The 26,832-nt window shown below is 44.0% G+C and overlaps 1 protein-coding gene across 1 annotated transcript in view; it reads right to left on the bottom strand.

Annotated features, from left to right (window-relative positions):
• Positions 1-26,832, bottom strand: part of TXNRD3 (thioredoxin reductase 3) — a 68,217-nt gene that overhangs the window by 25,238 nt on the left and 16,147 nt on the right. The window contains exons 3-12 of the mRNA XM_037734034.1: positions 24,647-24,748; positions 23,523-23,776; positions 15,914-16,014; positions 15,632-15,791; positions 15,361-15,592; positions 9,795-9,855; positions 8,673-8,782; positions 5,756-5,860; positions 5,438-5,510; positions 3,427-3,546 (exon numbers count right to left, since the gene is read on the bottom strand). Coding sequence (XP_037589962.1) covers positions 3,427-3,546; positions 5,438-5,510; positions 5,756-5,860; positions 8,673-8,782; positions 9,795-9,855; positions 15,361-15,592; positions 15,632-15,791; positions 15,914-16,014; positions 23,523-23,776; positions 24,647-24,748 — 1,318 coding nt within the window. The remainder of the gene's footprint in view (positions 1-3,426; positions 3,547-5,437; positions 5,511-5,755; positions 5,861-8,672; positions 8,783-9,794; positions 9,856-15,360; positions 15,593-15,631; positions 15,792-15,913; positions 16,015-23,522; positions 23,777-24,646; positions 24,749-26,832) is intronic.

The following is a 26,832-nucleotide window of genomic DNA, read 5'->3' as shown; positions in this document are numbered from 1 at the left end:
AGCTACACAGGGTGACCTTCAGGATCTGGCATCTGTAGGTAAGATGAACACTATGCAGTAAATCCCACCTAGAAGATACAGAGATGCCACAGAATTCCAACAGCCGAGTCCTGCCCCACCTTCCAAAGGAATGGGTAAACACCATAATATTGAAGGTTGGCAGTGGTGAACATGAGCTGTGTTTGTTGTAAAGACATGTAAGATATTCACTGTCATGAAACCACTGTGCTGTGAACCAAATGGGAATGGAACCATGTCAGTCTGTTGAGGAGAGTGTACTAAGCTCACTGACTTGAGGCCTTCTTCCCATCCAAGGGACAAAGTAAGGTAGGTCCCATGGAGTGGGAAAGGATTCTAGGAGATGCTGCCAAGGAGAAGTGAGCCTCCTGCCTTATGTCGACGTGGGCATTGCAATATGAGGGTCAGTTTCCCCATTCTCTCCTCCATGGACTTTTCCCCAGTTTTCTTCTTTTCAAAATTCTTGCTTTTTGCGCATTCTTTGTAATATAAAATAGGAAGAGTAGAGGAGACAGTCAGTACACAGAGAGGCTTAGCCAATGTCAACACACATGACCCTTTCTATGATGCCAGTGTACCACAGTCTCCTAAAATTTTGCAACCCGAAATAGTCGTTCTTGTTAGCACATTACCCCATCCTCCCACTCCCTGTGATGTAGGTTATGATGATTCTCAAACCTGTCTCAGCAGAGACCACATTGCCACAATGGTACACACCCTCACATCCTAAAGATATTTCTTCCCCATCCCCCAGAAAAGCTTTTCTTCCAACTCTTAAACTACTTAGCCTAAGAATCCTGTCAGTTCAATTCACAGTTCATGTGTCCTTTTGTTTCTTGTTCTTGTTGCAAAAGGCATTCTAGATTAGAAGCTCTCAAATATGTCATAATGGGAATCATGTTGACCTATACAAATCCTAGGACCTGCCAAAAACTATAAAATCAGGAGTGGGACCCTGGAACCTATACAGCTAAAAGGCTCCTCCTGGAGTTTCTGATATGCCAAATCTATGAACTTGCACCTTGAAACCACCTGCTCTACTGTTTCACTGATATGTTTAGTCCTGCAACAGTACAACATTTTTAAGTACTGAGAAAGGTCGCCCTCTATACCTTCTCAAACGTTGCCTAGCTATTTTCACATGTGTATTTTTCAATACAAATTTTAAAATAATTAGCCAATCTCCAAAAAGAAAAAAATGTCTCATGGAGCTCTTACCAGACTTATATAAAATTTTCAAATAATTTTTGAGATAATGTCTTCACAATATTGAGACACCCTATCTAAAACCATAGTAAATTTATTGTTATACCTTTATATTCTTTCCTTATATATCCCATACATTCCTGGTGGAATTTATTTCAAGTTATTTTCATTTTTTGTTAAATTTTCAATTATACATGTGAATATATATATGTGTATATATCAGCACACCACATATACATACACATACACAATACATGTATATATACCTATACATACACACACACCCACATAGATATTTTAAGAGACAGGGTCTCACTCTGTTGCTGAGGCTAGAGTGCTGTGGCACAATCTCAGCTCACTGCAGCCTCGACCTCCCAGATCCTAGCAATCCTCCTGCCTCAGCCTCCTGAGCAGTTGGGACTATAGGCATGCACCACCATGCCCAGCTAATCCTAGCTTGACCTAAACCTCTCCATTGAGCTGACTGAAGAAATGTGTCCAGCATCAACCCATTATCCTGAACTCAACCCCTCCCTACCAATAAATCAAAGCTGCCTGTGTTTTCTATCTCAATGAATGGTATTCCATTTCCCCCAGTCTCTCTTCCTGTATTCTTTCCTCTCCCTCACTCCATCTCCTACCATGACCTGGACGGCCTGTCATAATCACCTGGCTATGGTCAGAACCAGGATCATATATGATCCTTTAAATGTGCACATTCACTGCCCACATCTACCAGATCAAAATATCTGCAAAAAGAGACAAGTGGTTTGTAATTTTTCTTAAACTCCACAAGACATTCTGATATACTACCAAGTCTACATCCAACGTCTGGTCAATTCTACACCTTCAATTGCCCTCCAACCTGACTTCAGTCTTTGCTCAGGCCTCTGTCATTTCTTGCCCCCCCCCCTTCCCTATCCTATCCTCTCTTTTCTAAGTTCTTCAGTGCCATCAAAGGTGTAAAAGTTGTCGGAATCAAAACGGAGTAACTTGTGCTTAAAAAAAAAAAAAAAAAAAAAAAGAACTCTCTGACAAACAGAGCTGGGGAAGGCCATGAAGAAAAGGTTTTCTGGGTTGTATGCCTGATAACATAATCATCACATCACAAACACTGCAAAAACCACAAAATTGCCCAAAGGCCATCACAACCTTACATAAAAATACATCTTCCAGGACATCTGCCCAGCAACTGCCTATCCACCTTGGACTTGAGTCACCCTAGTTATTGCTCCTTGTAGCCAAGGGTAATCATTTCAATCCTATCATCCTCATTTTTGCTTAGGAAACCCTTGTCTTCCTTAACATCCCTGAACACACACATGGTTTACTATGGCACACATATTCTAGCTGCAGTGCCCAATTCAGAAATAAGCATCATTTTCTTTAGGGAGCTTCTCTCCGCTTGCTACTTAGCTTGACAGAAGGACCCAGAATCACAGCCCATGGCTCATCCTCCTCTCCTGCTTCAACTCCCTTCATCTACTCTTTACTCCAGCTGCTCCTAACCCCCCAAAACATCATGTTTCCTCACATCTCCATAGTGTTCATCAAGCTGCTTCCTGTGTTAAAGGTCCTACTCCTCTGTGACCTTCCAGATGCAGCTCAAGGGTCACCTTGTCTGAAGAGCTTTCCCTGGCACTTCTCCACCACCCTCAAGGCTACATGGAGCCAATACTCTAAGCAGCACAGCTAATTTGGCTGCACTGAATGAATTTCCTTGTCTCTCTCTCTCCCACTAGACTACGTGCTATTTACAGGCAGCTCTGCTTCCTCACATCTGTATCCTCAGAGCCTGGCTAATACATGTTTACTGGATGAATTTCTTTTCCACCTTTCATTAACCAAAGATATATATAACCACTGAGAAAAAAATGTAACAGATAAAATTCAAATAATAACCCTTGCTATTCTATTTTCCTTAGACTTGAAAGAAATTTGAAAATAGCAATTATTTAATCTTTTGCATTCTGCTAAGAGTATGGAATTGCTGCAGCTGAGACAATTCCCTCTCTACGTGGTGAGGCCCATAAGAGCGGGACCCTCTTTGCATCCTCTATGCCTGGCTGACACAGAGGCTTCCTAATGAATGTTCATTAAATGAATTATGAACTCAACTATAAAAATATGAATAGCAAGTCTTTATCTAAAAAACTCATTTTTTTCTTTTCTCTCAATCTATACTTTATATACATTACTCACCTTGTTGATTATACTCCCAGCCAAACTTCCTTGAGTCATGTAATGCCTGCCCCAAAAGGGCAGCCTGATGCATCAATTTCTTAGGAACACAACCTACATTTACACAAGTGCCACCAAGACCTGAGAAAGAAAATAAGTTTTAATGCTTCTTCTGTGTTTGTCTAGTTTCACACATCTGCAGACATATTATATTAAAACATGTGGAAATTACAAGCTCAGTGGTGGGGGGACGACACCTCACCCCAAAATAAGACATAAGGGATTACCCCAAATTTTCTGACCATAGTTTCACAACCGTGGAGACCCAAGGACGCCTAAAAATACAGACATGCATGTGAGAAGTTTTCTGGGCACAGAGCCTAAAACTTTCACTTGAGTCTGATCCACAGTGATCAGAAAGATCTGAGATTAACTAGATATGTACTACACCAAGGGTGAGAAAGGGTGAGAAACTCAGCTCCCAGCCTTGTACTCTCCATAACTCCGACTCCTCTGAGCCATGTTGTCAACTGCAAGCTGCCTGGACACATTTACTCTGAGTGCTAAACACCACAACATGGATCGTGCAAAACAGAATGCCCCTTTGCAGGGCAGTCTCAGATTCTTTCTGACTGCAGTGTCTTCTGGCATGCCAGATAAGTAGGATGATTTCTGGATAAGAAAGGGAGAAGGGGAGGAGAAAAAGAGGGAGGAGGACAGGGTGAGGGACAAAAAACAAGTGTACACACATCACAAGAATATTATGAGAAAAATCAAGGTAGGTTAGCTATTGTATGTAAAATTCTAGGCTATAACTTTCTGAGTAAGTTTGAATTTTAAAAATTGATTTTCATAATTTATCAGACTGGTTCTGGCAGAAAAGAGAAGACACACTCAAGTTGGGTAACTGAAGGATTAACAGAGAAATTATCACAAAGGTGTAAGCAGGAAGCGCAAAGAGGGATAGAATAGTTCCCTAAACTAGTGACACAGGGTGACCACTGGCAGCCCCATGTGAAGGGGCAAGGAGACTGAGTGCCACCAACCAGCAGGAGCCGGCCATCTAATGGAGGGGATGGCATCTTCCACAGGAAGATGCAGGGACCCAGCAGGGAAGGAGCCAGGGGAGTAAAATCCCAACTCCACTATCTCTCTGCCCTCTTCCCATAGTCCCAAAGTGGCCAAGCTATCACAGAAGCCAGAGGGCACAGTTGCCAACAGATAAGTCTTGTAGGGCATAGAGCAGGGTAGATGCAGAGGGGGACTGCATTTAAAGAATAAATGGAAACATCCAGCACAAAATCCATGTGCTCTTTTCACTGTGGAAAAACAACATGGAAAGGTGAGCACTCTAGTCTATATGAGACAGCAGAGTCATAGGGCTGGTCATTGGTCTCCTTGTTAAGCTAAACTGTAAAGATTACATACACTCACTCCATCAGCTACTGTGCTTATAATACAGTCTGCTAACACAGTCAATTGTGAAACTGACACAGAAACAAAGAAAAGTGTGCTGCTAATACAGTCAATTGTGAAACTGACACAGAAACAAAGAAAAGTGTTTCTTGCAAACCTATGTGACCACAACACAGTTTATACACTGTGACCTTAACTACATGACATGCATGCAAAAAAATACTATGGCAGAAGTGCTGAAATACTGGGGTCACGGAATTTTTTTTTCTTTTTGCAAAATCTTCCTTAGTTATGTTTACATTATCTTTCCAACGTCACCACTTGTTAACTATAACCTAAGACTCAGTTCATTTAAAAAAATTTTTTTTATTTTTTATTTTTTTAAATAGAGACAAGGTCTCGCTATATTATCCAGGCTAGTCTGGAACTCCTGAGCCCCACAAAGTACTGGGATTACAGGCATGAGCCCCTGGGTCTGGCCTAGCCTTGCCTGTTTTGTTATCCAAGAAACAGGTGAGTTATACCTCTTTAGATTGTTGTGAGGATTAAATGAGATTACATAAAGCAAACAACATATGTAAAGAGCATAGAGGAGCAACAGAGAAAAACAGCTTACCCCAAGATGTGCCCTGAGGTGACGGGACAACAAAGTCTAGCACCATAACTTTCTTTCCCAAAATGGCAGCTTCCTACAAATGAACAACAACAAAATTTACATCTAAAGATCTTGTCACTTTTCTGACACTCCCTCAATTTTTGTCTTCTCTAAAAGACTGTTTTTGTGTGACACACACTCTTTTACCTGAATTGCACCAGCTATTACAATAGAAGCTTAAACTGTAACATTAGTTGTTTCTTCTTTTTTAAGTATAGAAGAAATGTCTATGGCAATCACCAGGAAGATTATCTATGAATTTCATTTCTATGTTCATACCTTTGCACACGAAAGGCCACCAGAACCACCACCGATGACGATCAGGTCATAATCATATGCTGAATCCTCATGAAGGAGCTTCTGCAACAAACCACTCTGATATGCCTATGGTTTAATTATAGGAGAAAGAACACCGCAGAATTTAAAGTTTTACAGCTGTTTATGTGTACCCTATGTTCAATTGGTATGGATTTCTTTTATAAAAATCTTAGGAACAATCTATAATTTATCTAAGTTGGAAGTGTAAATTTATCTGGATGCTATTTAAAAATAAGGTCTAACTAGTTAGAAGTTATACCAAAGTGTATACAGCTAGTGCTCGACTTAAGACCACGATTGGTTCCGACAGACTGGTCGTAACACGATTTGGTTGTAAGTTGGGTAGGCTATATGTACAGTACTGTGAAATGATGTTATAAAAATCTTTAAGTCATATTTTATCATAATTTTCTTTCATTATTGTTATATATCATAATTTTCTTTGTTCATTTTATGCCATTTGTATCATCTCTACACCATTTTGTTTCTTATTTTTACATTCATCAGGTTTGAGTAAAACACTGCATTACCAGTACAACTGGTTTAATATTTGCAAAACATACAAAATTAAAAAATACAAGTGCATACAAAAATACAAAATACAGGTGTAAAAAATACCACAGGTAACATTTTCCCAATTGCAAAACATATCAAAATATATAAACATGTACGAAACATTTTATTGGCTGCTGGTGCTTGGCTGAGGATCGTTGATGTCGTCATCTGAAGCAGCAGTTGGGGTTACCGGAGTTGGTTTTTTCATAAACATGGTGAGCTTTGTCTGAATTGCGTTTCTTTTTTTCTTCATAAATTTCACGGACGAAACACATCGTGCACCATCCGTTCAATCCTTGCAAATCGTTCGATGTTTGGGTCCATTGCTTCGAAATGTATAAGAAGTTTATTCAGTAAAGATAAACTGTCTGATAGTCCCTTAGTGGTGAACTTTCTTTCTGGCTCCTCCTCTTCTTTCTCTGCTTCTCTTCTTTCTTCTTCCGCCACTCTTTCTTCTTCCAGTTCGATTAGCTCTTCATTTGTAAGTTCTCCGGATTCTTTGTCTAGCAACTCTTCGACATCTTCCATTTCACACTCCAAAGAAAGGTCTTTAGCGAGTTTTACTATTTTTTCCCGAATCGTTTCAAGTTCATGTTCACTGTCAAATCCGTCAAAATCATTAACATAGCGCTTAACACAATTTTTCCAGATGCCATTCATGCACTTTGTCGTCACAGCCTCCCAGGTGGTAGTGATATTCTTGACACACATCAAAATGTTGTAGTGTTTCCAAAAATCTGCAGCGGAGCAGTCGTGGCTAGCGATTGTGGTTATAAAGTCGAATGGTCGTAAGTTGCATAGGTCGTAAGTCGATCAATACCTGGTACGTTTTTGTCCCTTCTGACCTATCACCTGACAGCTAGGCATGTGCCAAATAACTTAGAAGGTTGTGGCTCTGGAGCTATGCAAGATGAGGACATTTTCTTGGTCTAATCATCAAAATGTTATAGTTAAGTGCAGTGGAACACCAAGTATCATTTTTCAAGATCCTTGCTCATCTATGCTAGTCTTCATTTTGAAAAAATTTTTATGTATTATCAGCATATTTTGTCATGGCTTTTCATAAATCAATCTAACTTTTGTAACTACAAAAGTAGCTCAACTACTGGTGAGCCTTCTATACAACACCAACACCTCGCATTTCCTTTCAGCAAGTCATGATGCTGGCCCTGGGGCGTATCCTCTTGCTCACTTGTCCCTCCTTGTGATCAGAAGTAGTTTAGGTGAGGTTAGAGGTTCGATCTATGATTTAGTAACAGTTTTCTTTATGCCAAGTCAGTTGTTCGCTTCCATTATCTTGGGTTTAGACAAACACCATGATCAAACTAGCCCTTCCTGTGACACACAACAGATGCTTCATAACTATGCAGACTCACCAGATGCATGTGTCCCCATGCCCAAAAAGGTTTTGGGGACATTCTAAAAAGGGCTCCTCTGGCCTCCTTACTTTCAGGTGCCCTTAGGGAAATCCAGCTCATCAGGATCTGCCATCCAAGAAATATCTCTCTATCTTAAAATAATAGAACTCCTATCTCTGTATCTACAGATTCATTCTTGGACATCATTTTCCAGGTTAAGATTGGCGGTGTTCAGGGGCCATAATTACAGGACTTACCACTATGTAAACTGGGTTATAGATTCTAGGATTAATAAAGCAGATTGTTACAGCATAAGGATGCTGATCATAGATTAACACACAATGTAGACCACCTTTATTCCCACAAAAATATAATTCTTAATTAAAGCCTCAAATATAATTTTTTAATCAATCACTGATTACTTATATTGTATACATATACAAAGGATATGACAGAGTAAAATTTTAATAAAAGTAAATAACTAATTATAATATAAGGACCTTATTTAATTAACATCAATTTTTATCTATCACTGCTTACCTAACAACTCCTGTTCATTTATAGCATTCTAGGAATCAAAAAATCAAAAGCCATAGGCCTTTGCAAAGCACCCTAGGGTTAGCAGCCTTAACAGGAATTCTAACTGCCCCAGACAAAAATGTCAGAGTTGACCTCTTTTTTACTGGGCAATGAGTAAAATGTTCTCTCTCTCCATCAGGAGAAAAAGACCTGGGATGTCCTCTGGGTGGCCCACCTGTTTTTCCTGGTGTCCTCACACAAAAATCCTAGCTTCTGGAAAAGCTAATTTCCCTTAATGCAATCAATGTTATCTGATAATTGTCCTATATGCTTCATTTTACAATTTCCAAAAGATGAGTGGACTGCCAAAAACCATTTTCTCCTCTTTAGATGCTTTTTAAAAACGTGAACAAACAGCACTGAAGAATATACAATACTATTATTACCTGGAAAGTTTGGTCACATCCACCTACATGCACTTTATTCACAAAAATATTGGGCACGGTTTTCTGATTAGTGATTTCTAACAGCACTTCTTGAATCTTGGCCCCATCATCTAAAGAAGAAAAAACTATATGTAAAAACACTGAAATGAGTTCCAAATCTTTGTGAGTTAACTAAAGTGTTACAACATTCAAATGTTCACATGTACATACCATAATAGGTCAGTGTGTTATATAACTTTATGAAATAACTCGAGGGGAAAACATCCATGCTTGCCAAGAAAATCTTCAAAAATAAAGATCTACTAATTCATTTAAGATAAACCCTTCAAAATTAGATTTTGATATATTATTCAGTGACTATGCCAAGACAAACAGATAAGAGCCCTCTTTAACGAGCAAATATCAAGATAAAATCTGCTGTAACAATAACTCAGAAAATACTTCTTACAATTACATTTTAAAATGTTTATGATCATAGTCCAAAATTTCTCTTCCACCCCTAAAAATAAAACTGGTCCATGACTACTAAGACTACCTTATTGGTATACACTTTAGAAAGTCTCCAAGATTCAAGGGCATTTCATTCATTAAGGCAACTTGGTTAAAATGAGTCACTGAGGTTCTATGAAGGCAGAAATCAAACTTTTTCTGTCCATCACCATGCCCTCACCCCTGAAAAACTCCTTATGTGTAAAGTGCTCAACTAACATTAGATATATGAATGCCAAGAATTCAAAAGTATAAAGCTAAAAACTTCATATCCTCTCCCTGGTGGATGACACAGCCAGGAAATGGGAGTGGATTCTTTTCATTTGCTACAGCTTAATCTATTCTGCTAGAGAGCTGGCAGATACAGCTGAAATGCCTCAAGTACTTCAAAGGGAGCAGCTTATATATCTTCCCCCTACTCCCATCCCTCAAATATGGAAAATATATAAATAAAAAACCTACACCAACTTATCTGCCACATAAGCGTTCATTTTCTGCATGGCTGAATGTAGACAAAAATGCCTCATCTAACCCGGAGACAAGAATAATTTGAATTGAACAAAGTAAATGGAAAGAAGTCAATCTTGTTGGCATTTATCATAAATAACACTGTATAGTAACTGGTCTACTTACCAACTTGATCAAGTTCCAAGACATAACATTCAGCTCCCAAGGAAGAAAAGAGTTCTTTCACCTGAAACAAAAATTAAGCTAAGTTTCACTCTCACAAAAGATGCAACAGCTGTGAAATATGAACACAGTAATGAGAGATGTCAAAAATAAACGTTCTGGAGGAACAGGAGTTCTAGTCAATGGGTGGTTTTCATTTTTTAAAAAAATTTTCCTTTCCTCTACACATTTTCCCAGAATAATCTCAGGCCACCCTTTGCCTCCTTTTTACTGTCTCCTTATGACTTTCAAGTCTACAACTTTCGACCAAATCTCTTTTTTGAATTCAAGATAGGCAGTATCTATTTTCCACCTGTGTGTTCCACAGACATCTCACAGGCAACATACCCACAATGCTACTCTTCTCCTTCCATGTACCATTTCCTCTTCCTGTGTTTCCTTTCAACAGTCATTAAATCATTAAACAAATTTTTATCTGTCAAACACTTTGAATGGGTCATCTACATTTCTAAGTACTCAAGAGAACAAGGAACAACATGCAATCTCTACCCTCTAGTAGGGGAAACAGACAAGTGACAATTTAACTTATAGCACCATCTCCAGTTGATTAAATAAGAGCAACTACAGCCTTGCTACTTACTCAAACAGAGGAAAGAGGAACACAAAGGCCAGGAGCTTACCAGACATACAAAATCAGGACCTGCAGCAGAATCTGCACCTTAGCAACTGCAAAGCTCTAACTGGGAATCATTTTCATGCCTCCCTCTCATGCAACATCTTCCTATCCCACGTGAACTCCCCAGCCATCCACTGTCATTACAAAGTTTTCACAATTCTCTCTTGAACTGGTTCATCTATCTAGTTCTCCATAGTTGCTATATTAACCTGAGCCATCAACACTGACTACTGGAAATTCTCAATAATATCCTACAAATTATTTCTGTACCAGCTTTGTCCTCCCCACTTCTGAAAATTACATCCAAAGTGGTCATTTAAAAGCACTTTTCACCACATTACTTAAAAGCCTTCAGTGCCCTCAGCCCTCAAGGTAAGATCCAGAGGTTCCATTTCCGGAATGGAAGTGTGAGCAGGGAACACGGAAAAATTTCAAATCACCCTGCTCACAACTATGAGATGACTTTTCTTTGCCACATCAAGTCCACACTCATTCACAAGCATTTTAAGACCTCCTTGGCCAGGCGTAGTGGCTCATGCCTGTAATCCCAGCTCTTTGGGAGGTCAGGCAGGCAGATCACTTGAGCGCAGGAGTTCAAGACCAGCCTGGGCAACATGGTGAAACACTGTCTCTATAAAAAATACAAAAATTAGCCAAGTGTGGTGGCATGAGCCCGTAGTCATTTGGAAGGCTTATGTGGATGGATCACTTGAGGCCAGGAGGCAGAAGTTGCAGTGAGCCAAGATCAAGCTGCTGTACTCCAGCCTGGGCAACAGAGCAAGACCCCATCTCAAAAAAAAGACCTCCTTAAATCACCTTTGAAACTAAACTTCCAGCCATTTTCCAATGAATCCTCCTGATTTCTTTCATATACCTTGTGCTCACCCATACTATTTTCCTTTTATCATAATCTATCTTTGCTGATACTAATTTCCTAATTAGATACTCTTTCTTACCTACAGACTCTAACTTACCCCTCAAAGACCAGTCATTTTCTTAGACTGTTCTGATCCTCCACAGAAGCCACTGTTTTACCTCTTATTCCCACAACTCTTATTTTTCTTATGCACTTTTCTCTACACATGTGAGCTGGTTGACTACAGCTCAATTAGACTATGAGTTTGTGGGAGGAAAAACAAAGGTTTATTCATTTTTGTGTCTCTGCAACACTAAGCACCCAATAATACTTGTTGAATGCCATTAGCAGCCCAATCAAGAAACAGATCTCTCTCCTTTACTCTGCAAGGATAAGGACATGTGGAATATGGTGTCTACTTTTGGGGGATACATTTAAGAAGATCACGGGCTAAAAAAAAAAAAAAAAAACTGTACAATCAAGTTAGTGAGTGGCCACACATAAAGACAGACATGTAAGAAAGCAGATTGCTCGGCCAAGCAAGAAAAACACTTAGTGAAAGTACTGGCAGATCTGCCCTCCAAGCAGAAGCAAGGTTCTTAATTCTGCCCACTGGAGTAATGCTCACCTCCAAGAATGAAGAAACATTTCAGGTAGGCAGATTTTGCTTCACTTAAAAACATTCCAATAATTAGGGCTGTCCAAATACGTAATGAGACTCAAAGTCATGGCCACATTACTGAAAATGCTGATACACACAGGATAGAGGATCATTTATCCTAACATGTTCTGTATCAGCAAAGATTTGACTAAAATGATTTAAGATCATTCGACACATATTATGTGCCTGGCACTATTGTCTATTCCCTAGTAACACAGCAGTAGACAGACACAGATCTGATCTCTTTTTTGTTTCTGCAAACTACAAAGGACAACTCTTAAAAAATATAGATAGAAAACAGACCCCAGAAATAGACCAACACACACATGAGAACCTGATTAATGATGAGTGAGCATACAAACTAGTGTGGAAAGAATGGAGTCTTCAATAATTGAAACAGGAACACCTGATAAGTCACAAAGAAGAAAACAAACCGGATCCCCACTCATATTACCAATATCAATTCCAGGTATACTTCAAGAAGGTGGGTATGAAAAGTACACTATTCCATTTTTAGGAGCTAAAACAGGAGAATATATTTATGACCTCTGAATTGAAACAGATTTCCTAAATAAGAAACCAAAAGCAACCATAAAAGGAAAAGAATGATAGAAGCAAATACATTAAACTTACCAACTTCAGTTAACCAAAAGATCCTTGCATTAGTCTGTTCTTCTATTGTCATAAAGAAATATCAGACTGGGTAATGTATAAAGAAAAGAGGCTGAATTGGCTTACGATTCTGTGGACTCTACAGGAAGCAGGATGCTGGCATCTCCTTGGCTTCTGGGAGGCCTCAGAAAATTTACAATGATGGCAAAACGCAAAGGGGAGCCAATAATTCACATGGCAAGAGCAGGAGCAACAGAGTGAGGTAGGGAGATGCTATACACTTTTAAATGATGAGATCTCACAAGAACTCACTATCATGAGGACAGTACCAATAGGATGATACTAAACCATTCATGAGAAATCCACTCCCATGATCCAATCACCTCCTACCAGGCCTCACCTCCAGCATTGGGGATTACACTGGGGATGAGATTTGGATGCGGACCCAGATCCAAACCGTATCAATTCCACAAAAAGAGGGAAAAAGGAAGCTAAATTTGACAGATTTTCTACAGCAGCCAGGTCCTCAAGTAACATTATTCTACTACAACAATGATTAAAAAAACTATTCCCAGCCAGGGCCACTGTCAAGTAGAGTTTGCACATTCTTTTCATGTTTTCTCCAGGTACTCCAGTTTCCTCCCATATCCTAAAGATGTGCACGTTAGGCAAATTGGTGTCTCTACATTTTCCCAGCTGCAGAGAGTATGGGGGTGTGTGTGTGAGTGCACCTGCAACGGGATGGTGTCCTAGCCAGGTTTGGCTCCCACCTAGAACCCTAAGCTGTCAAGGTAGGCTCTGGCCAGTGGCAATCCTGAAATGGAGTAAGTGGGTTGGAAAAGGAATGAATAAGCCAATACGAATTATTGCCAAACAAAACTTCATAAAGTAGACAATAATCATACAGAGGCAAACAATAACGAATGTAGTGGGAAAACATTCAACAGTGCACGCTCCATATTTGCAATTTTGTTTTTGAACTGCCCAGTTGCATGAGGTGGCCCTTAACATTCTGCTTTGCAAATACTCTTGATTTCACCTACGACCGTCAGAAACCTACCTCTCCTGATTCACCAGAAATTGGGTAAATAATTTTCTTCCCCGCTGTTATTACTCTCTCTTAAATGTATGCATAGCTCACATTTATTTCAATGTTTAATATTAGACGTGTTTTGGGTCTTTATTTAAAAGTTTGGTAATTTTTTTGTGTGTGACCAGAAATATGCCATAGAAACTTAACTCTTATTTCTATCAATTAGCCTACAATAAAACTGATTTTATTACATGTCATTTGGCTTAAGGTTGGTTTCTAAGAACCTCTTAACAATGTTGAGTGAGCACTTACTGTATATATAACCAAAGGATAAGCATCCTAAATATATAAAGAACACCTACAAGCCAGGACAAACAACTAAAAACCACAACATAGGAAAATAGTCAAAAGGCCTGAAAAAAGCGAAAAGCACACTATATAATTTCATAGAAAAGGAACCTCAAACGACCCACGAACATACTGGACTTCATCTGGGAAATGCAAAATTAAACCATAATGGGATACCATTTCAAAATTGCCAGAATGGCAAAAATTAAAAATATCAACTGTTAGCAAGGATGTAGAGCAAGATGAACTGTTATAAACTAGGAGGAGAGTAAATTGGTATAACCACTTGGAAAATCAGTCGAACATTACCTTGCTAAGATAGAAATCACGCATCCTTTATGACCCAGTAACTCAGCTTCAAGATATCGATCCTAGAGTAAGTCTTTTATAAGTGCACTGGGAGTTATGTGCAAGAATAAGCATATAGCTGTACTGTTTTTTCAGAGCAAAACACTAGAAACAGCAGAATGATAAACTATGATATGATTCATTACAGGGAATAGTCAGCAATGAAAATTAATGAATCCCAGCTACAGATACTAAAATGCATGAATCTCTGAAACATAACTGTTGAGGAAGAAAACTGCAGAAGAATACATATGTATGTATGGTTCTATTTATATCAAGTCCCAAAACAGGCTAAAATGAACCAAATGTTGATTAATAATGTATATGTATTTGGTTAAAATGTAAAAAAAAGAGAGAAAATTTGCATAATGGTTAATCCTGAGGGAGAGAGAAGACAGCCAAGGAAGCTTCTACAGTAATTAGTGTCACTTTTTCTTAAAAATGTATTTGCGTAATATACATGTTTTAAGAAACTATACACATAAACTTCAAATATATTTGAAAAACAGCCTATAATTTCATGAACTCAACCCAATAGTTTATGCTTTCGCATACGGTCTTCCACATATCATTATTTAAACTTTCTATAAAATGAAGTAAATTCTTAAAGGTTAAAGGTCCCTACCTTACACGTAGGTTGTCACCCAAAGGCTCGTTTCTAAGTGAAGTATTTTTAAATTCAGAATACATCTGTCCTTAGAAATAATGCCGGATTCCTAGCCCGCCCCAAAAAGTTAAGGTAGTGTGCAATAATGAAGCTGAAATAAGCTCAGTCATCCTCACGATCTTCCCGTACCTTCGTTTCACAAGACGGCGGAACCGAGGCTCGGCATAGGGTCCTAACCCGGGTCTAGGTCACGCAATTAGGAGTGTTTCTATTTCGATAAACTCTCACAAGCCCACCTCAGTGGAAGCCCGGGGAGAGGAAAGGACGGGCGACCGACACCATCGCCCCAGCCCGAGACCCGCGGGCGCCCCGGCCCGGACCCTCCCTGCCCAGGGTGGCGTCCGTTTGGCGGGTCGGGACGCGCCTACCCGCGTGCTGTGGGGACAGTAGCTCTTGCTGAAGATCACCACCCCGCCGCGCTCGATGAGGCCCAGAAGGCGGCGGCGCAGCTCCTCGCGGGCCTCGGAAGAGCTGCTGGGCCCGGGGGACGCCAGGCGAGCGCGGCGCTCAGGCGGCGACGCCACGCGCGCGCCGCGGACGTGGCCCGGTCGGCGGTTGGGGGCATCGCCTGCCTTTCCCGGACCCGGCGACTTCGGCGACTTTGACGACTTCGGCGCCTGAGGCGGCGGCCGTGGCGACTGCTCCAGGGTTTCGCTCTCGCTCCCGGCCGGGCCGGGCCCGCTCACAAACCGAAACGCAGAAGGCGGCGGTGCCGGGACCGGGGCTGAGGTGTGGCGAACGCTGCTCTTGCTGCCCACGATCCACACCCGCACGAATCCGCGAGGCCGCTGCTCGCCCCGCCCCCGCCCCCGCCCCCAACTCCGACCCCGCCCCGGCACCGCCCCGCGCATGCGAACTGGGCTGTCCGGCCGCCCACCGTGTAGGTGTCCTGTCACCTGCCCTTCGCAAAAGGGCGCTTACCAAGCGCGAGCCTCTTTATCTCCAGGTTGTGCGCGCGTCCAGACATCACACAGTCTTGGTGATGCCGCTCGGAGATGGCCTCTGTGCAATGTCGTTTACTCCTAATAATCCCCAACAGCCCCTTTAAACCACCTTAAAATATACATTCTTCATTTTTTATGGGAAGTGTGAATATGAAAGATTGATATTTTTAAAAAAGTTTAGATCACACAAACTAAATAAATATATTGCGTTTGCTATTGCAATGCACCTTTAAGATGAGTTTCCTAGGTTGCTACTCATCAGTTCCCTTCTAACATAGAATTCCGGAGCCGCCTCTAACAAAGAGACCCTGAAACCTCAAGAACAGAAATCCTCTGTCCATTTTGGTGGGTGGGTGGGAGAACTCGGAGCTGAACTTGCCTGCAGTGACTTACAGCCCCCTTCACCACAGTGGGTGAGTAAAACCCCAAGAAAGAGAGACACCCAAGCACAGGACCAGCAGGTGTAAGCCAGTTCCTGCCTATCTCTAGGCTGTCATCCCCTAACAAAGTGTCCCTCGGGTTCACTCTGCTTCAGCTACGCGGGCTTTCTCCCTGTGCCTCAGATGCATCAAAACCATTCCTGACTTAGGGTCTTTACATCTTTAGCTTTATCGGTCTAGGATGCTGTCTCCTACAATGGACTGAATGTTTGTATCACCCAGATTTCATATGTTGAAACTGTCATCCTAATGTAATGGTATTTGAAAGTTAAGACTTTTAGGAGGTAAATAGGTCATGAGGGTGGGTCTTTGAGAGTGGGAATAGTACCAGTAATTAGTATCACTAAGAAGAGGCCAGAGAGCTAGCTCACTCTCCACCATGTGAGAACACAGTAAGACCTTCAGCTGAAATTGGCAAGCGGACCCTCATCAGAAGCAACATGCTGACACCCTGATCTCAGACTTCCAGCATCCAGAACTCTGAGAGATAAAATTCTGTTGTTCATAAGACACCCCATCTATGGCACTTTGTTATAACAATCCCAATGGACTAACACCTGCTCCAGCAAGTCTGGCTCTTTGTTGCCAACTATTGGCTTAAACGTTACCTCCTTAAAGTACCTTGTGCTGTGTACCCAAAATGAAGTAGCCCCTAATTTCCATCATTTCACACATGTTCTAGTCCATTCATGACACATGTACTATTTTCAACAACCTCTTATAATTTCTGGTTTCCTTGCTTGTTGCCTGCCCTACCCCTGCCTCCATCACCTCAACTGGAACATGAGTTCCCTGAGAAAAGGGCCTCATCACTCTGGGCCACAGCTGTAGCCCCAGAGCTTACCACAGTGCCTGGCTAATAGGAGGCACGCAATATAGTTTTACTGAATGAATGAACGAGTGATTCACAACTTACCAGAACATATATTACTGTAATTTGCTTCTCCTCTTGTCTTCATGTGACAGGCTGAGATCTCAAATTCCTCTTCTTCCTACTCTGCTCATCCAGGGAGCTGCAAATCCAGGAAGTGGAGTGCAGATCATGATGTTCAGGGACTGCCTCCTGCCACTCCTCTTTCCCTGGCCCACGTAGCCTATTTCATGTCTTGACTCCACAAGCACTTCCTTAACACCTCAATCTGTGCTAAGTGTTAGAGAATAAGCACAGGAAAGATAGCACGTATCTTCAGGAGATCAGAGCCCTTCGAGGAGAGATGTCAAAAATAAGGAATGCAAATTGGCAAGTAGTTCTATAGAGAGGAATAATACTAGAGCCGGAACTGAAGAACCGTTGGCCCAGATGATAAGCACTGGAAGAGGGTATCAGAGGGAGGCGGCCCAGCTGAACCACAGAAGCAAGGGGAAGGCTTATGCATTTGGGGGAAATGCTGGAGGATCCAAAAATGAGCAGAGGTGATGAGAAATGAATGCTGTTGAAGTGAGCAGGGGCCTGGTGGCTGCGATCTAGTTGATGCTGTCTAGAAGATCTCTAAGAAGGAAAAGGGAACATGAGACAATTACTTCAGGCAGCATAAAGATGACTTTTCTATTAGCCTGAGCAGAACTCAGAGTTTGCAAGAACTGAAAAAGAAAGGAAACAAAACAAGAAAAATGTCCCCTTTATCCTTCTATTTTTATTTATATTATTTTAGACAGTCTTCTACTGGGACTCTGGACTCCCTGGCAGAGATCAAAGATGGAGTGGTCAGCTTGGCCTGGCTTCTGAGAGGGCTAGCTCTGATGTGGGGGAGGGAGGCAGTCTCCAGAGCAGGAATGCCTTCCCTGGGCTCCTATCCTTGCAGGGGAGGAGCTGGCCATCCTCCCCTCAGAGCATCCTTCACTGCAGCCCGAGGTGGGGGCGAGTGACCTGGAGGATCCGTGCTCCAAGGGGCAAACCTCTGGGCTCTGGCTTAGCCCCACCCTGGGGAAACATTCACAGCCCCTCTGGAGAGAGCCCTGCTGCAGGAAGACTCTAGGGCAGGGCCCAGCTGCAATGTTGGCAAAGGTCTAGATTACCCTACAAGTCAAAGGAAGCCTACACATAAGGGGCTTTGGACATTTGCCCTCACATTTACAGAAAAGGTACAGTTGCAGAATGTTACTGAAATTAATGTGTCCTTCCTGAGGCCATGCTTCTCCTTCCTGGAGAACATAGCCACACCTTTGTGCAAAGGAATGTGAGGCACTTTTTCTACAGAGTCTCAAGATGAAAGGAGTCCCACTGATTCAGGATGCGCTCTAGAGGAGTGTAGGCTGAAGATGACTGGTTACCATCTGAAAAAGGAGACAGAGGAGGAAAAAAGCATTTTTTCTCTCTCTCCAGAGTCTGATGGTCAAAGGGTCCCAGTGATTCAGGATGCACTCACCTACGTGCTGCCTAAGCCTCCCACTGTCAGTAGCCTCTCAGTTCCCTAGACCTCATCTATGCCATGACCTTCACTTGTTAAGTGGGAGGCCCTAATTGGCAGGAATTAGTCATGCTCACCTGCACTCTGCCCCTAGACTTTTGCTGTCATCTGCCTCTGGGTCCCTTAGAGCTAGTTTTCCTTTCTAGGGCCTCAAACCAAAGCTTGGGACAAAAAGGTGTCTCAGGAGGGTATATGGATCCATTAAATTAGTCCCAGGTGGCTCTCACCAAATTGCAGCCAGCAACTGGCAGAGCAGCCTCTCTGTTGCTTCCCTACCATAAACAGGTGAAGCTGTGGGACCAGGTCCTCCTCAAACAAGGGAGATAAAGGGAATTCTGGGAACTAGGGACTTGGCCTAACAAGGTGCCTCCCAAGAGGAAAAAATAAATAGAAATGCTCCCTGTATTTGCAGGACTTTATTGACTCCTGACTTGGTGGAGGAAAGAGAAAAAAAAAACAACAACATAAATGCAGAGGAGGGGAGGGTGCCTGGGGAAAAAGCCTTTTGCCCTGTGCATGTGGGTTCTCTCAACAGGGGGAAGAAAACTCTCAACAGTTAGATCTTCCTTGCTTCTAAGAATAGGCAGATACAACTTTCTTCAGATTTACATTCCTGATGACTAAGCCAAATGCTCATTCTACCCTGTAATATTTTTGTCTGTGGTTTGCAGCAGCACATTTAACATTGTATATAAAGAACAGGCTGGCAGCTGGGGCAGTTGTGAAAGAAAGAAAGTGTGATAGGTAAGACTGGGGGTCCTAGTGCCCACACCCTAATGGGCAGTTAGGAACTGGACTTAATCCAGGAGCCTTTGGATAGGATGGAGATGTGGCCTCAGCTGGATACGCTCCGTTGCCCCAGGACCTCCTTCCAATCCCACGCAATGGCTAGACCTCTGTGAAGGGAAATTGAATTGGAACATTGCCAACATCCGAGGGTGACAGGAGATTGAAGTGTCCTCCCCAGCAAGCCGGTCCACTGCGTCTTAAGTCTGGTAGCCATGCTAATTGCTTTTAACTGGCCAACAGAGGCTCCATGTTTTTCTTTCATTTTGGATATTGTGGAATTTAGGGACTCTGATAAAAGGACAAAAAGCAGAAAGTCTGCTTTTACTCACCCTTCCCAGATGAGCCCCCTCAAAGCGTCACAGCAGCCTTTTCCAGCTGGAAAACTTTGTGGCTGTCCACACCTTTGCCTAAGTTTTGCTCAGCCTACTGGACTCATTCCACACCCTCAGCCCAGCAGGCTGCACTCAGCTCACACCACCAGCCCAGATCCCACACCTGCCAAGAGTGAGCCAGGCTTGGAGTGGTGAGGGGCACGTGAGTGAGCACATGTGGGGTCTGGCCACTGCATACAGCTGGGTTGTGACACACTGGCTGCTGTGGTGGGGCATACAGCTCCAGGCACCAGCTCTGTGCAAGGCTGTGGCTGGTTCAGATTACTGCAAGTGGCTTCTTTTGCAGGAACCTGAATCTGTACAAGGGGAACTCTGTGGTACTCAGAAGTTTGGAGATGCCTGAAACTGCAGAGCCCCAAAGAGATTATCACAGGCCTGGCTTAGGGAGCCCTTACACCTGGGCTCCCCAAAGGGCAGCAGCTCTTCTCTCCTTCTTATTGCCCACAATGTGGTGAGTAGGAGCATGTGTTTCAGCCCTATTTGTGTTATAAATCTTTCAGTCCTGCCATTCAGTGGTTCCCAAGATCTTGTCCTGTGTCCAGGAAGAATGAGGTACATGGACAACCGGAGAGTGAGCTAGGCAGAGAGGAGCTTTATGAGTGACAGAACAGCTTTCAGGAAGCCCGAAGTGGGCAGCTCCTTCCTGCAGGCAGGCTGTCCCAGTGAGTGTCCAGCTCTCAGTAGAGAGGAGACCCACAGTAGATAGCTCCTTTCCACAGGCAGGTCTGAGTCTCTGAGGCTGGCTGAGGCTGGGATTTTTATGGGATCAGAAGGGAGGAAGTGCATGCTGATTGGTCCATAGGTGGCCACAGGCAGGCCTGGAAAAAGCACCATAATTTCTCACTCTGGGCCGGACTTCACCCAGATCTGGCAGCCTGGCTCGCAGGCATCAGGCCATCCTTGGCTTGAAGGTGGGGTTTCCCTGGGGATCCACCCCTTCCTGCCCAGGAATTTGTCTTCCACTAACATACTGTTCATGGCACCCAGGCTGTCTGCAGCAAGAGGTGCCCACAGTCTGTGCCAAGTCCCCCTCAGCCCCCCTCCTATGCTTGTTGGTGCCCAAAGTCTGGAGGGGACCAAGGTGTCTGGGGGTTGATATGTCAGTGCTGCCGTTAGCACGTGCACATCTGACCAAGTTGTGACATCTGACTGGGCCACAACTTTGCTCCACCCTGGAGCGGGCACCAGGAGTGGGGAGAGGCCAGGGAGTGGGAACAGGTACTTTCAAGCCTGCCAGGGCAGGAGGCCTCCTGGGGCCCCAAGAACACAGGGATACTGGGGACGGGAGCCACTGCTGGGCTGTTGCAGCTGCACCGGGGAGCACAGGCTCCTGCCCTGCCAACTAGGTAGGGGGCAGGGCTCTTGCCTGCCTCCCACTGGCTCTGCACAGCACACAGCCCCAGCCATACCTTCCCTGCTGCAGCCAGCATCCTCAAAGTGGCCACTCCAGATGGGCTGTCATTGCCATCACAAGTATAACTTATCTTTCAATGAATTGTCTATTTTCTGCTACATTCTGTGAACCAATTAGTCACAGGCCAGCTTAGATCCAAGGGGTGAGAAATACATTCTGCATCTTTATGGGAGTTACCACACAGTCACAAGCTGAGAACACAGACGCAAGGAGGGCTGCAAAACCACAGCTACTTTTGGAACCAACCTACTGTGGGGTTAGAAAATAAGGATTTTTTAAAGTTAGCAAAAAGTTACTTCTCTTCCCACGTAGGATCTCTTTTCTTTCCTTTCCTTTCTTTTTGTTCAAGATAGAATCTTACTCTGTTGTCCAGGCTGGAGTGCAGTGATGCAATCATAGTTCATAGCTGCCTCAAACTCCTGGGCTCAAGCCATCTTACCACCTCAGCCTTCTGTGTAGCTAGGAAGCTACATGGATTGATTTTCATGGTTTCTTATTTTTCCTCTCATTTTTTAAAACCTTTTTATCTTATTGTCCCATACTGTGGGAAATTTTATTATACATATAGACATAGATATATGTGCACACGTGTGTATACAAATAAATGCATATACGTATTTTTCAAATATTACTATTAATATTGCAAGTAACAGAAAAATGCAATGTAAGATGCTTAAATTTTATATATATATATATATTCATATATATATATATATATATATACACACACACACACATACAAACACACACACACACATACACACACACTCTCATAGGTCTTTGCTGCCTCAAACTCCTGGGCCGAAGCAATCCTCCCACCTCAGCCTTCCATGTAGTTCCTGTAGGAACTACAGGTACATGCCACTGCACCTGCCTGATTTTCTTTTTTTTCTAGACATGAGGTCTCAGTATGTTGCCTAGGCTGGTCTAGAACCCCTGGCCTCAAGCCATCCTTCTATCTCAGCCTCCCAAACCACTGGAATTGCAAGCCTGAGCCACTGCACCCAGCCAGATCTTTTTTCCTCTGTGACCCGGGCAGAAATGGACCATTTCCTAGGTGAGAAATCTAGACTTCTGTGTAGTGCAGACATTGCTGTGTTCATTTCCCCATATTCCACACATAAGGAAGTCTCTGCATGGTCCTAGTGTGGCCATCAGACTGGAATTCAGTCCATCGCTGGAGACTCTCCCTGTGCGGCACATGGTGGCAGCCGAGGGCTCCGACTGAGGCTGTCAAGGGAAAGAAGAGTCAGCCCCCCACCCGTGCCCCGCTTCCTTGCTGAAGTTGATCTTTCCAGAAACCAAGCATGGGGGTTCTGAGGGTAATGGAAGTGCCTGTCAGGCGGAAACTTAGAATTATACCAGCTGCTCCCTCGTCTGCAAATGGAAACCTTAAGTCACCTTGGAACAGACTTGCCTTATTATCTCTGGAATCTCCTTAAGTTGTATAAATGCAAGGCAGGCTGGCACTGCTTGTTCTGAGAAAGGGTGCAGATGGACCCTCGCTTTCTCTGACTTGGAAATGCCTGCCCTTCCATAGAGTCCTTAATATACAACTCCAGGGAGAAGGGGGCAGCAAATTCATCCAAGGGCCAAGAGTCTGCCAGGAAAAAGGGGTTTGGGACCCTGCTGCCTTCTTTTATTGGAGCCAGAGGCTTTCAGAGAAGTCCTCGGAGGGAAGGGTGGCGGGCCCCAGAGGGTACCTCTCTGTAAGAATAGGGCTGAGTCTGGCTGGGGGTGGCCTGAGCAGCCATGCGGCCTCGGGTTCTTACACAGGGTGGGGCGGAGACTCGGGCCCTGTGAGCAGCTAGACGTTGCTCACAACAACGTCTCACTCTAAGAGCTGTCGGCTTAGAGCCCCCGGGAAACACCTGCCTCTGGGTTTCTTGAACAACTTGCGCGGCCGGGAAGTTGCACGCCCAAGATGCAAGATGCCTGTCAATCGGAACAAGCAGGCAGACAAAAGGAAACCCTGGGGCAGGAGATGGGCCCCTCTGTGTACGCGGCTGCGCTCGGCCCTTTGCTCGGATCCCAGCACTCAGGACAGCTGGCCTCAGGCGGAGGTCCTCTGGTTGGCCTCTGCCTCTCCGATTCCTCCACCTCTTAGAGCTAAGGCCAGGGGCACTCCTCTCCACGACCCCACGTTCCTCTCTCTGCGCCCCCATCCCAGGGCACAGAGCCTGGCAAGTAGAGGATTCTTGAGCGAATTCGGTGCACGCCGAAGCATCCTGCAGAACCCGTTTCCACTTTCAGCAGCGTGGGCCCGGCAGGGACGCGCTCTTCCTCGCCGGCCAGGCAGGCAGCCCGTTGGGCTGGACGGAGGTACCTCCCCGCGGGGCTTCTCGCCAGGTCGCAGCATGCACTTCTGAAGGCGGCCGCGAGGTGGCACTGCGGCTTCTTGGGAAACAGACAATGCGAGGTCTTTCAGAGGGTCTGGCCTGGGCTGCCCACTGGTGGGCAGTGGCAGTCCCCGCGCGGGCGACGGGGACGTGGGAGGTACTTCCCGCTGTCGGCCACCCACCGGGACCCAGCACCGCCAGGGCGGGGCAGCCCTGCCCAGAGCGGCTCCCAGGGGAGCTGTGTTCCAGCCTGGTGCCTCCACCTCCAGGTCTTGATTTCCTCTTAAAATGAAGAGGATGACACAGATTCCCAGGGAATGAATAAGAACACACACTGTGAACTCCAAAGCCGGGCAGAAATGCCTGTTGTGGATGCAGGGATGAAGAGGGAGAAGCGAAGCCAACGCTGCTCTTCACCAGTGTCCTGGGGGCACGACTGAGATCCACCATGCTGGCCGAAGGCAGCCTGAGGCTCCTGAAGTGAGAGAGGCTGCGAAGGCATCTTCCTAAATGGGAACCATAGAAACTAACAACACTAAGCGCTTTGCAGCTGGAACGCATTGAAGCTTCACAGCTGCCTCTGATTCTCTGTAGAGTCTCTACCTTAATTATCCCCATTTTACAGACAAGGAAACTGAGACCCGGGGAAGCTGGGACCTGGGGGAGCCCTCATGTTAGTGAGTGGTCAGGAGGGATGCAGAACTGGAAGTGGGGAGAGACACTGGAGGGAGATGGGATGAAGTGAGAGACGGCTGGAGAGTGAAGAGAAGGATGCTTGCAGGAGGGAAGGGGACAGCATGGGGCCCCTCAGCAGACCACAGCTCCTTCCCTTCTCCCAGGAACTCCACAATGGCCCCATAAAATTGGAGCCAGGAGGTTGGCCTCTTAGATTTGGTTCCTATTCACTTGCAGAAACCACTTCACCTACAAGAACGTATTTTATTCCTCCACGGCAGAGGTATTGTCTGCTGGCAAAAGATGCGGAGTAGTAGTTATTGGAGATGCAGCTGATTTCTACAATTTCTGGTATCTGGAGACAGATCAGAAACTGGGAGTCACTGGGAGATGAGGAACTTGATGATTCCACTCCATGTGCTTTCAATTATACATTTATTTATCTCGCAGCGTTATTTGTGCTTCTCATCCTTCAACTGTGACGTGTGGAGCAGCTGAGAATTTTCCGAGAGATCTGAGTATGCTGCTTCCTGCCTTTGCCTTCTTTCTTTTTTAACAAATACAAGAATTAGTGTCTAAATAAAATCGGCCCACAGGATAGATGCATACGACTGCTTCATGAATTGACAGATGACAGTAACGGGCAGCAAGCCCATAGACTGGAAAACCTAACAGACAGGCTCAGAGCGTCTCTTTTGTCAGGTTATGACAAAGGACATCTATAGGCTCAGGAAAGAAAACTCAGCAGCCAGGGAGTGTGGGTGAATTTCTTAGGTCTGGCAGACAAGATGTTTATGTCACACACAGGACTGAAATTCCAAGCCGCAAAGATATCAAAGCTGGGCTTGGAGGAAGATCTGGAGTTTTCTTCATTTACAAAGTCTGTGAATCCTGGATTATCCTGCACTTATCCAAGTCACAGGGAGGCAAAAGACACAAGGCTTTTCTTATGAAAAGCAGAACAAGGAAGACTTGGGAGTCCAGCAAGTGAGGTTCTAAGACTCAGCCTGCAGGAGTAGGGCTAGAGCTGGAAGTTGTTGCCCATCCTACCAAGACTTTCAGGCCAACCCAGTGTGTCCATAGTCTCCCAGTGGCTGAGCAAGGTCAGCTGTGAGCATTCAACACCCTCCATGGGAACCACCTGGGACAGACTGGCTCTACAACCCACCACGCTCACTTGTGTCCATGCTGCTTCTCCACCAAGGCTGGGTCTTCCCTTTTCAGCCACATCTGCACCTTGGTTTGGCTGATTTATCATATTTTCTTGGCTCAACCCTTGGCACAGTCAAGGGATTTCTACATTTCCTGGCTTTCTTCTTCTTTCTCTCTGCTTCCCTGCCCCCTGCCACCAGGTATGATACTTCAGCCTAGCTTTGCCTCTCAAGAACCCACCGGCTAATCCCTCCCTAATGGCACCGAACAAAGCAACCTGTAAAGGAAGGTTCAATGGGTTACTATTTTGAAGCAGTGGGAAGAGGTACCAAGAACAGAAAAGAGAAGAGTGGACGGGAAGAGGCGTGTTGGGACCAGAAGCTGCACTCTTCTTCCCAGACACAGCTAAAGTGAACACCTTTCATCAGTTGCCACTTGGGCAAATCCACGAGATGACTTGAGAATCTGAGTGTGAGTTATTAGAAGGTCTTTCCACCACGTTCTATAAATACTGACATTATGAAAGAAAGATACCCAATTCATTCAACAACAATAAAACATGTACCTGGGGAATCAGATTTAACAGAGAAACAGAACAGGAATTTTGAATAATTAATAACTTCAGAGAGGTGCCAAAGAATATTTCCTTCATTAAAAAAAAAAAAGCCGAGCATGGTGGCCCATGCCTATAATCATAACACTTTGGAAGGCCAAGGTGGGAGGATTGCAATAACCATCAAATAAGAGGCTAGAAAGAGAGAATAATGAAAATGGAAGGGAGGAAATTTTCTAAAAAATAATACAGAAAACTCTCTCCAACCTGAAGAAATGCACAAATGCCAAGATTGCCAGGGACCCCTCAAGAGACAAACAATAGCTTCAAAGTTCTCAGTGGAAATCACTTTGAACATGTAATTATATATTTTCCTTATTCTAAAGCTATCATTCATTGTGAGGACAAAGTAAAGACATTTTCAGGCTTGAAAGAAGCCAAACATTTTACTTTGTGTAAATGTGTGTGCCACAGGCACTTTCTAAAGTAAATAAATAATAGAAGATGCACTCCAGTGAAGAAAAATGAAGACCTGCAAAAGAAATAGGACGTAAGAAGCAATGGTGCTTTGGGAGGCCAAGGCGGGTGGATCACGAGGTCAAAAGATCGAGACTATCCTGGTCAACATGGTGAAACCCTGTCTCTACTAAAAATACAAAAAATTAGCTGGGCATGGTGGCGCATGCCTGTAATCCCAGCTACTCAGGAGGCTGAGGCAGGAGAATTGCCTGAAC

The sequence above is a fragment of the Cebus imitator genome, unplaced genomic scaffold, assembly GCF_001604975.1.
Source record: "Cebus imitator isolate Cc_AM_T3 unplaced genomic scaffold, Cebus_imitator-1.0 Scaffold568, whole genome shotgun sequence".
Classification (NCBI taxonomy): Eukaryota; Metazoa; Chordata; class Mammalia; order Primates; family Cebidae; genus Cebus; species Cebus imitator.
Note: the sequence above shows the minus strand (reverse complement) of the source record. Positions and strands in the feature narration are given on the sequence as shown.